Genomic DNA, 11980 nt, shown 5'->3' on the forward strand with positions numbered 1-11980 from the left:
CAGAATTTCTTGTTCCAACTTTTGAATGTGTAGGGAAGCAAAAATAATGCTGAAAAGTTAATCAGGCAGCATAAAGAACTGTGCTCTCCGGAAGATAATTGGTGAGAATTTCTTTGATATTGGTATAATTAACAACATTCACTTTTACATGACATGTCTGTTTTGATGATGCAGTTGTTCTGGAAGCACAGAGGTTCATGATTCTAGCAACAACTCCCTCAAGGTCGGTCAGAAGATTGGTAGATATAAGAGATAGTGTGTAGGAAATGTTCTATTGTCTGTTACTTGTTCCCTGTAACAGAAATTGTGAAAAAAATAAGGATCATTGCTGGGCATATTAGGAGGAAAAGTTTCCTTGTTTCATTCTGCATTCTTAGTTAGTGTCACTTCTAGTTCTGATCTGATCCTTTTAAAGGACGGCTTGCCAGAACTGAGTTTTGCAACTTTGCTGTCACAACTGTTCTATTAAACAAATAGGTGGCCTGAACTCCAATCAAAAAAGCCTAGAAGGATTTGCCTAAGTTTCTTAGCTATATATAAGGTCTGTTACAGGGAGCCCTTGCTGATTTTTGGTATTGGAGGGACCTGTACTTTAAGATGAATGCATATATCGCGACATAATGGTTTCAAGCAGATATTCAGAAGAGAAGACAATTAGCTAGACAAAAGATGTCAGGTGAAAGCTGTGGGTGAAACGCATTCTGAAATGCATTTAGGTGAGGTGGCTTCGAGTTTGTATGCAATTCCTGGTGGTGCTAGGTTTGCTAGAGTTGGATACTTCTGCACTCCCATAGACTTCTTTTTGAAAGGGGCCATAGTGTCATCTGGAAAGTGGCATGTAGATCAATAGTAGGCCCTCCTCAGTCCTCACCTCTCCTCAATACCCTTGTCACAGAAGTCACCATCTTCTAGCCTCTTGGACCCCTAAATAAAAGGAAAACTGAAATAATAAAGAAAGAAGAGATGCTTGGCCATCTTTCACGAGAGAGACTGCCTTCTCTCTGGCCAGCATTCCTGTCATAACACTGGTTAGTTTCAGATGAAGATAAAAAGTGCCTGCCTAGTGAGCACTTGCTCCAACAACAAAGCAAGACTTTACTAATCAACCAAAAGACAAATAAATCTCATTACTAAAGTGCCTAACCAGCAAGAAAACAGATGCCATGGGTGTCGTTGGAAATAAGTATATTCTACTTCATTACGCTTTGTGTATTCAAGAATTGATTTGTTCAAAATCAGAAGAAGGCTTTTGACTTATTAATTTAGTAACCTGACTTATTAATTTAGTAACCTGACATCCTTAAAGTTCTTTAAGACGAAATAATAGTACAGCTCGAAGCAGTGTTGTGAAAGGCGCTCGCCTCTCGCTTTAAGCGCTGAGGCAATGTGACCTTTTATCGCCTTTTTTGCTTTCCGGCGTGAGGCGATCTGAAAGGCGACTTCGAGGCGAGAAAAGCAAAGTTTTTATTTTTGTTAGAATAGGAATAGGTATATACAACCATACTTAGAATAGGAATATGAATATGAATATGAATAGAAATAGTAAATAATATCCTATTTAGTAAAGGATTGTATGTAGTGTCTATAAATAGGGTCTCTGTTTAATAATGTAGATACACAATTCAATAATATTTTTCTTCAATATTTCTCACATGGTATCAGAGCAATTGTGAGAAAAATATCACTAGAAATTAGGATCACTCCGCAGATTTTCCGGTGGTTGTCCAGTTTTTTCGACAATTTGTTTCCCAGTGACCTCCCCATTCCGAGGCTGACCATATACTTTTTTTTAATTCTAACTAGTTTTCGGCAACCAAATTGTATTTCCGGCGACTGGACATTTATTTTTCAGATTTCGGCAGCCTATTTCCAACTTATTTATATTTTTTCTTTTTTTTTTGGAGGGAGAAATTCTGATTTCACAAGTTGTCTTTTGGGCTTGACACATTTGCATAAAAAATATGGGAATTGGAAGTTCAAGCTCTATGATCATTTCTGAACCATTAATGGGAAGTTCAAATTATCTAGCTTGGGCTTCCTCAGTTGAGTTGTGGTGCAAAGGTTAAGGTGTCCAAGATCACTTAATGAACATATCATGTGTGGTAGATGAAAAGGCAAAATCTAGTGCTGAAGATGCAACAACCAAAACACAATGGGAGAAGGTTGATGCTCAATTATGTGGTCCCTTGTGGCGCTCTATTAATTCCAAGTTGATGCCCTTGTTTCTCCCATTCCAAACATGTTATTCAGTCTAAGAAAAAGGCTCGTGCTTTATACACTAATGACATATCTCGTTTCTATGATGTCATATCTCGAATGACCAGCTGAAAGAAACAAGAATTCGATGTCTACTTACTTGGGACAAGTACAAGCAGTCATGGAGAATTTGAAATGTTGATGCCCGTCACTACCAATGTGGAAAACAACAAGAGCACATACAAACGTTGTTTCTAATTCTTACACTTGTTGGACTGCCTACTAACCATGATTCAGTGTGTGATAAGATTTTAGCTAGTCGTACGGTTCCTACAATAGATGAGTTACTCTCTAGACTACTTCGTGTTGTCGCGCCTCCCAGTCACAAAGGCGTTTCATCATCCACCGTTGACTCCTCTGTTATCGCATCTCAAGTCATAGAAAAACGAACATATCAGTCTATGGAGAATCGACGAGGAAGATTTCGTTTTGGGAAGCCTCGATCCAAGTGTAGTTATTGCCATAAGCTTGGACACTCTCGTGACATATGTTATATTTTGCATGGTCCACCACTCAGTTTTGATCCTATTGCTCTAAAGGAATATAATGAGTTTCTTCGAAATGGTGCAAGTATACAAACATCTCCATAAGTAGCCTTGGTTGCTCCGCCTGATCGACCACCCAATATTGCTCAGACAGAATGTGATGAGTTCCTTCAGTATCGAGCAAGTAGGCAAACATCTCCACAAGTAACCTCAATTGCTCAGCCTGATGGTTTGTTGCTGGTAATTTTTTTGCTTGTGTTTCACAGTCTAGTACTGCTGAACCATGGGTCATGGACTCGGGTGCTTCTGATCATATTACTGGTAACAAATCACTTCTGTCCGATATTATTTATTCGCAACCTCTTCCTGCTATTACTTTAGCCAATGAAATCCAAACAAAACTAAAAGGGGTTGGACAAGCCAAATCCCTATCTTTTGTCACTCTAGATTCTGTTCTTTATGTTCCCGGTTCTCCTTTTAATCTGGCATTTGTTAGTCGCTTGACGAATGCCCTACATTCGCATGCAGGATCACAGTACGGGACAAATGATTAGCACAGGACATGAATCACAAGGCCTTTACTATTTTACCTCTTCAAATTCCTTCACAACATGCTCCGTTACAGATCCTTCAAGCCTAATTCACAAACGTTTGGGACATCCGAGCCTACCCAAGCTACAGAAGATGGTGCCTAGTTTGTCTATTTTATCCATATTAGATTGTGAGTAGTGTCAACTTGGGAAACACACTCATGCTACATTTTAACGTAGTATTGAGGGGCTTTCAGAGTCTAATTTTTCATTAGTTCATTCTGATATTTGGGGTTTTAGTAGAGTTAGTTCAACCTTAGGATTTCGTTATTTCGTTAGTTTCATTGATGATTATTCAAGATGCACTTTGGTTTTCTAAATGAAAGATCGTTCTGAGTTATTTTCCATATTCAAAAGTTTCTTTGCTGAAATACAAAATCAGTTTGGTGTTTCTATTCGTACTTTTCGTAGTGATAATGCCTTATAATACTTATCCTCCCAATTTCAGGAGTTTATGACTCACCAAAGAATTATTCACCAAACATCTTGTCCGTACACCCCTCAACAGAACGGCGTGGCAGAAAGAAAGAATAGGCATCTAATTGAGACTGCTCTCACTCTTCTCATTGAATCACATGTTCCGCTGCATTTTTTGGGGCGATACGGTTCTTGCGTCTTGTTATTTAATTAATAGAATGTCGTCATCTTCTATTCAGAATCAGGTTCCACATTCCATACTGTTTCTTCAATCATACCTTTACTCTTATCTCTCCTCGTGTCTTTGGGAGCACATGCTTTGTTCATAACTTTGCCCCAAGGAAATATAAATTAGCCCCCTCGTGCTTTCAAAGGTGTCTTTCTTGGTTACTCTCGCGTTAAAAAAGGGTATCATTGCTATTTACCTGATCTTCGTCGATATTTTATGTCCACCGATGTCACATGCTTTGAATCTCAACCTTACTATACCTCTTCCGATCATCCTGATGTCTCTGCGGTTTTACCCATACCTCAAGTCTTACTTGTATCGACTTTTGAGGAATCTACGGTTACTTCTACATCTCCTGTTGTAGTTCTGCCACTCCTGACTTATCATTGTTGTCCTTGTCCAGCACTAGTTCAAGATGATTCATGTCATGCGCCGGATCCTGCTCCTACTACGGACTTGCCTCCTTCTTGCCAATCGATTACACTTCAAAAAGGTGTATGATTTACTCGAAATACTAACCCACATTATGCTTTTTTGAGTTATCATCATCTATCATCACCCCATTATGCCTTTGTATCATCTTTTCCCTCTATTTCTATTCCTAAGACTACAGGTGAAGCACTTTTCCACTCTGGATGGAGGCACGCTATGATTGATGAGATGGTTTCTTTACATTCAAGTGGTACTTGGAAACTTGTCTCTTTTCATGCAGGTAAATCTATTGTTGGTTGTCGTTGGGTTTATGCAGCCAAAATTGGTCCAGACGGTCAAGTTGATCGGCTTAAGGCACACCTTGTTGCCAAAGGGTATACTCAAATATTTGGACTAGATTATAACAACACTTTTGCTCCCGTGGCTAAAATAGCATCTGTCCGGCTTTTTCTATATATGGTGGTTGTTCGCCATTAGCCTCTTCATCAGTTGGACATTAAGAATGTTTTTCTGCATGGTGATCTTGAGGAAGAAGATTATATGGAATAACCACCTGATTTTGTTGCTAAGGGGGAGTCTAGTAGCCTAATATGTCGATTGTGTAGGTCACTCTATGGTCTGAAACAGTCTCCTCGAGCCTGGTTTCGGAAGTTCTGCACAGTAATTTAAGAGTTTGGCATGACTCGTAGTGGAGCTGATCACTTTGTGTTTTATAAACATTCTGCACCAAATCTGTGTATTTATTTGGTTGTTTACGTTGATGATATCATTATCACCAGCAGTGATCAAGCTGGTATCGCTAATTTGAAGCAACATCTCTTTCAACATTTTCCGACTAAAGACCTCGGTAGATTGAAGTATTTTCTAGGTATTGAGGTTGCTTAGTCTAGATTAGGTATTGTTATTTCTCAACGCAAGTATGCCTTAGACATTCTTGAAGAGACAGGAATGACGGGATGTAAACCCATTGACACTCCTATGGATTTGAATGTTAAACTTCTTCTAGGACAAGGGGAGCCACTTAGTAATCCTGAAAGATATAGACAATTGGTTGGAAAGTTGAATTATCTCATAGTGACTAGACCTGGCATCTCTTTTCCTGTGAGTGTTGTAAGCCAGTTTGTTACTTTTCCTTGTGATAGTCATTGGGATGCAATTGTTTGTATTCTGCTATATATAAAGTCAGCTCCCAATAATTCTTCGAGGATCAAGGCCATGAGCATATCACCGGATGTACAGACGCTGATTGGGCAGGATCACCCTCTGATAGACGTTCTACATTTGGATATTGTGTTTTAGTAGGAAGTAATTTGGTGTCGTGGAAGAGTACGGAACAGAATGTGGTTGCTCGATCTAGTGAAGAAGTAGAATATCGAGCAATGGCGGTAGCAACTTGTGAGCTAGTTTGGATCAAACAGTAGTTGGTGAGAGAACTAAAGTTTGGAGAGACCGGTCATATGAAATTTGTGTGTGATAATCAAGCGGTCCTTCAGATCGCATCAAATCCAACGTTCCATGAGAGGACTAAGCACATTGAGATTGATTGTCACTTTGTCAGAGAAAAGATACGCTCAGGAGATATTGTTACCAAATTTGTGAAGTCAAGTGACCAACTTGCAGATATCTTCACAAAGTCTCTCACTGATCCTCGTATTAATTATATTTGTAACAAGCTAGGTGCATATGATTTGTATGCACCAACTTGAGGGGAGTGTTAGAATAGGAATAGGTATATACAATCCTATTTAGAATAGAAATAGGAATTGAAATAGTATCCGACTTGGTAAAGGATTGTATGTAGCGTCTATAAATAGGGTCTTTGTGTAATAATGTAGATACACAATTCAGTAATATGTTTCTTCAATATTTCTCACAATTTTAATACACGACTTGAAAGCTAAGGTCTTTTTTACGCCTGACTTAGAGGGTAGCTTCTTCCTCCGTTTTCTGGCAGCGTCATCTGGTTTTCCGGTACTTGAGAGCTAGGGTTCAGCTGTTCAGATACTTGCTTCTCCTTCTATTTTCTTCGTCTTTCTTCTTTCTCCTCTGTTTCCGGGAGCTTTTTTTTTCCTTTTTTCTTGCGTAACTTCTTCCTGCCACTGATTTTGTCCTCTATTTTTCATTATACTGCTCAGTGAAGAGGGCCCTCGCCTTCCAAAACACTGGCTCGAAGTGCTTTTTACATTTTTCGCTGACATGGGTAATGAGCTTATTGTGGTTGGATTATCATAGAGTTGTATTTGCTAACCGTATTATTACTTTGTACGATTTGTTGACTTAGTCACAGACATTGGGTTGCATTCTCTTATTCAAAGCATTTCCTAAAAAAATGAATTAATAATTAACATCCAGATAAAAAAGAATTGATTTGCTGTTGGTTAACAATGGAAATTTGCACATGTAACATCTCAGTTTGGATAGTGAGATTTGGGGGACTTTTATTAACCATTCCTTGCTTGACCCGGTAATGCTAACATCGTTATATACTCAACTTATCTAGCTAGCAGAATAAGGTTTTATGTTTTTGTTTTTAAGAAGCAAACCTCCAGTAGAAGATCTAAGATTTAATATCTTATGCAACAGCATTTAATGAGTTATAACCATCTCTTTGATCCTTTCCTAACTTTGAGCACAAAGGTTAATATGCATGATTCATTCATATTTATCATGTTCCATCATATACTTGAACTGCATTGAATATAGCAAAAGTCTTCTGTAGAGTTCATGTAAGGTAGACTTGCAAAGTGGTGCATTAACATGCTATTTAAGAATTAGAATCTCTATTGTAATAAGTAACCAAGAATCTAAACAACCTTAAGTGCCATTTTAAGGATGAGAGTGAACAAAACAATAGAGAAATGAAAAATAGTAAGGCTTTTGATGACTATCTAGACTTCTAAATACAATATACAATGCTACTAAAAAATAAATACAATATAAAATGCTAATGATTTTGTTTGCGAATGTTCCCTTTGCATTTCAACCTTCAGATTTGGCTATAAACTTCTGTCCATAACTCATTTGCTCTTAAGCTCCAACATCCTAATTGCAATATTTCCTACCTAACAATGCCCTGAAGTTAATTGATTTATACTTGTGAAAGATTTGTTGAATACTTTGTCTTGCTCAACTCAAAAGAGTTTCTGTTTAACACTCCGACATGAAGTAGAACCTTTACATATTTGTTGCCCTTGCTTCAATTTTCACCACGCGAATCTTTCTTGATTGTATTACCTATCTTAATGGCATCAAATTTCAACTTGCATTGTTGTCAACAAGATTAACTTTTGATTGAGCTGTTAATATCAAAAGTAGTTTGCTTATTTGTGTTTAGAAAGTAAATCTCATATTTGCCTCCGCATAAAGATTTTTGGGAAAAAATCCCCTTAAATCCTTATCTGAATTAGAATTTTATTGACCTTCTCAATTGGACGTTTTTTTCCCTCCAATCACAGTAATCACATTGTCGTTTCGAGTTTATTCTCCATTTTCTGCACTTTATTATTTTTTAAGTAATAAGATCTGGTCAAATTTGGTTTGAATTTTTTCCTGACACTGAGTTAATATGCAGGATTCGTGTGGTCTCCAATCATTGCGCCGGTGAGCTGTTACTTTTTTCTGATTATTTTATGGGGAGAAGGATTATGTGATGAATTGCATTTTTTCTGAAAAAAATAATTCACTAAACATGTTAATTGACCTCAGCCAAAGTCAGGAACCTAATTGTTTGCTTATCATATATTCTTCCTTTTCCTAACTTTATGCGCTATCATATATGCTATGTCATGAATTAAAAATATATGTTAATAGGATTTTGAGCATAATAATTTCACAGAAGCGTCATATAATACGTACCTGATACAGAATACATGGCCGTAACATAGCCAACTAGGAAAACTTTTTTGATGAACTCTAATTGTGTTCAATTCACTGCAAAATTCTTCAAGATTCAAATAAGGAATTTTTCTGGTGCAATCCATTTCCTTCTTGATAGTCAATTTAACTTGTCGGTGGTACTTTCCTTAATGTAGGTGTTCATCTTATGAAACCAGGTAGATGAAGCATTTTTATATGGTCACCCAAAATTTCCTTGGATTTGGATGTCCTGTAATGCATTTTGTGTAATCTTAATTGGGATTGCATTAGCATCTGCGTCCTGGGGTTCCACTTGAATGTAGGATCACCTGCCTGCTAGACTGCCACTTGGGTCCACAAGAATAGGTCCCTGCACTTGTGCTTGTATGCTGGCCGGGTTATTATATATATTACATTGAAGGGGTGAAAAATATATGAAACATAGATATTCTTCTGTCCTCAGCTTTTCATGTCTGTCTCTTCTATAAGAAATGATATTTCATGGGTTCATCATGTAAAACATGTTTACCCATATTGCCATTCATTTATGTGCCCAGACAGCATACATTGTTCTCATCATATGCTTGAATTCTGCTTTTTATTCTGTAGTGGAAGCTATAATATGACCTGTAAAAGATTGATTGTAGTGACAATGACAAGTGCTCTTCATTTTATAGCCCAAGGAAAAATATAGACATGATTGGATCCGTCTCTCAACAAGAAGATGACTTGTCAGAAGATAAAGCTAAGAGTGGTAGTAAAAGGACTGCCTTAGCTGGTAAGAATCTTACCTATGTTTATTTCGATATTTTTTTCCTTAACTTCTGCAGATTTGTGCACAGTGAAAACTAAGCTAGATCTAATTAGAAGAAGCATTACTAGCTCGTCTGTTAAAATTGAGTCTCTTTATTGATGTGAAAGCTTTTAATATTGATAGTTCAGTTTATTTCCTCTAATCAATTATTGTTATTTCTTTCTTTCTCTTTTTTTTTCTTGGAGAAAGGTAACAGTTAGTCTATATATATCCACAGGTATACTACATCAGAAAATGTAGTCCCCCTTCAAAAGTGTTGTTACATAGAGCTCTATTTGCTAAGTTACAACCAATCTATAGCGGCATAAGTTGCTTCTGTTTGTTCTATCACTAACTGTTTACACCAAAAAGAATACAGAGCTAGACAGTTTAACTTGAACTTCTGCATGTTGCTCTTCTTCCCTTCAAAACATCTCTGATTTCTCTCCAACCACACTGACCACCACATACTAGCTGGGACAATCTTCTATCTCTCATCCTTCTTGGCTGCATATCCATCCCTGTTCCAACACTTGAGAACCCCTGATGCTATCTGGTTTCACCCATAACATCTGCCACAACTGATCAGTTCACTTGCAATGCAAAAAGAGTTGGTTTATTGTCTCTGCTTGTTCTTCACACAGAAAACATCTAGAGCGTAGGTGGAAGCCTCTTTCTTTGTCTTTTTATTAAATGCTTTCGCATGAGCCATGCGCCCTTTTGTGCTGTGCACCAATTTTCAGAAGTGTTAATGTTTCCTATTTATCAGTTCAGTTCTATTTATATGTTTCATCTTCTTTCTTTCATCTCTTGTTTATTTTCCTACAATTTTAAAGCTTGTTTTGCCTTAAATGAAACTGGGCAACAAGTCATGAGGTGCACGTACAGAGGAGGCATCCTGTTTATAGAGTCGCGATTAAAAGTGTTATGAATCAGTTCACATTTACTCTTGCTATGGATATGAGCTGTAATTTTTTCCGACCTATTAATTTGTAAATTTATTGCTTGTGTTTTGAGGAGCAAGTCTGCATTTTCTGTTCTATGATTCTTGTTATTTTCTGCTGCAGAGAATCAGGAGAGTGTTCTTGTTGACTCATCAGTTTCTGAGGTCATTGATGTGAATGAGGATGTTGTAAGATTCACCTTTTTCACCTCTGTTTACTTTCAGGTTGCTATTTTTTTAGTTTCCTTTTAGCTCAGATGGTGGTTGCTATTTCTGAACAGAAAAACTAGTAAATCAAATTCTTGTATGGTATTTCCTCTGCTTTAACAAAATCAACTTTTATCAACACTGTTAGAAGAGCCACCTGGTTTCACCTCTGCACCCACCAACTTTTTATCTTTTCTTTTAGCCCCTGTTTTTGTTGAAGCTTTATAGACATTTTTATCAGGAAAAAGGAAAGAAAAGAAGTAGCTTTAGAGCTAGGTCCTTTCTCAAATAATTGACAGGGGTATAGAGAGATGGCTTTGCAGAAGGCATGCTAGAACATTCTAATTATTAACATTGTGACATTTAAATTATTCTGTTTAATCTAGTAAGTTTTTAGACAAGCTAATAACTTTTTCGGTTTATCTGCTGACTAAAGTTGTCTTTTGGGTGCACTACAGATTGCTAGGAGGACTCGAAGTCGAAGAGTTTGAATATATTTTTACAAAGATAAACTAGAGCTAACTTGCTGAGTATTTTTGTTTTGGCATTCTCCATCTCAGCCAGGGTGCATGTTTGACTGATTACATCATAATTCTCAGCCATCCTCTAGCAAATTGCTGAGTCTTTGGGCAGGAGTTAACAATTGGCTGTTGTGAATATATAGTTAAATGAGATGCTTTCATTAACCTAGTGTTTAGATGGTGATATTACGCCCCCCGCCCCCTCTTTATGGTTTCTGTAAATAGTTAATATTTCACTGTTGATGCGTTTTTGCTTTTGTTTTTTTATACAAGTGAGGTAACTCTGAATCCAAACATTAAAGTATATTCACCAAAAGCTATATTAATGTATGTCATGGTAATGATTTTGAGAAGACTAAATGATATTCAAGTCTGTAGATCTGTATTGTGCGATCTTGGTTGAACCACTTTTCGCTGGTTCATGTAAAGATAAAAACTCTATTAGAATGGATTAAAGTCGTCTGTAGTTTTGGTTGGATGAAGCATAGTTGAGTGATTGAGTTGATTCTTCACATGCAAATCATAAAGTAGAATAGATTTTACGTTAAATTGTTCATGGTACTAATGAGATAGTACAAAGATGTTTTGTGTTTATTTTGTTGAAAACTTAGAATTCATGTCACGTATTGCACCATCCCCCCACCCCCACGACATTGTATTTTGTCTGGGATAACTTATGGACCATCAGCTGTTATGTGATGAGGAAAAAGGGAAAATAGTAGAGAAATTAAAAAGTTACCTAAAATTTTTACCTATTTGGATGTCCTGCTTTTTGGAGGCCTTTTCGATCACTTGCATTGTAGGTGATGAAAGACTAAAAATCAAATTGAATAGCAAAATTGATTTCAACAGAGATTACGTACAAAGAAATACAATATGCTAGTTCATTCGTTTTTGTATTCTTTCCATATGCATCAAAACTTGAGGGTTGCACCGTTGTGTCGGATTATTTTACTGTTATAGATATATGTACATTTAAATCCAATAATTGATTGAAGCTAATATCTATATACTTCTCCCTCGAACAAATTTGTCCCTTGTGTATTTTGAAATTGAACAATTTTACTCTTCATTCTATTTGTTCTTGTGACCCCTAAAAAAAATTCAGAGGAGCTCCAATTTGAAAATAACTTTAAATCACATTTAAAAATGGAAAAATTATTTGATTGAGTGCTTTTTAAAAATTAATTACTGATTTTAGCGATATTTTTTATTTATTATCATTTATAGCAATATTATGATAAATCTACAT

At 36.7% G+C, this 11980-nt stretch overlaps 1 protein-coding gene across 3 annotated transcripts in view; it reads left to right on the top strand.

The window, feature by feature from the left end:
- Window positions 1-11072, top strand: part of LOC129901435 (sister chromatid cohesion protein PDS5 homolog B) — a 41591-nt gene extending 30519 nt beyond the window's left edge. For 2 of the 3 annotated variants that reach the window (XM_055976605.1, XM_055976606.1), the window contains exons 25-30: window positions 34-101; window positions 175-223; window positions 7981-8009; window positions 8942-9042; window positions 10125-10189; window positions 10666-11072. In XM_055976605.1, the coding sequence (XP_055832580.1) occupies window positions 34-101; window positions 175-223; window positions 7981-8009; window positions 8942-9042; window positions 10125-10189; window positions 10666-10698 (345 nt within the window). In that variant the 3' untranslated portion in view covers window positions 10699-11072. The remainder of the gene's footprint in view (window positions 1-33; window positions 102-174; window positions 224-7980; window positions 8010-8941; window positions 9043-10124; window positions 10190-10665) is intronic. The other variant, XM_055976607.1, reaches the window with a different exon arrangement.
- The last annotated feature ends 908 nt before the right edge of the window (window positions 11073-11980 follow it).

Source organism: Solanum dulcamara, chromosome 8, assembly GCF_947179165.1.
Source record: "Solanum dulcamara chromosome 8, daSolDulc1.2, whole genome shotgun sequence".
In the NCBI taxonomy this organism is placed as follows: domain Eukaryota; kingdom Viridiplantae; phylum Streptophyta; class Magnoliopsida; order Solanales; family Solanaceae; genus Solanum; species Solanum dulcamara.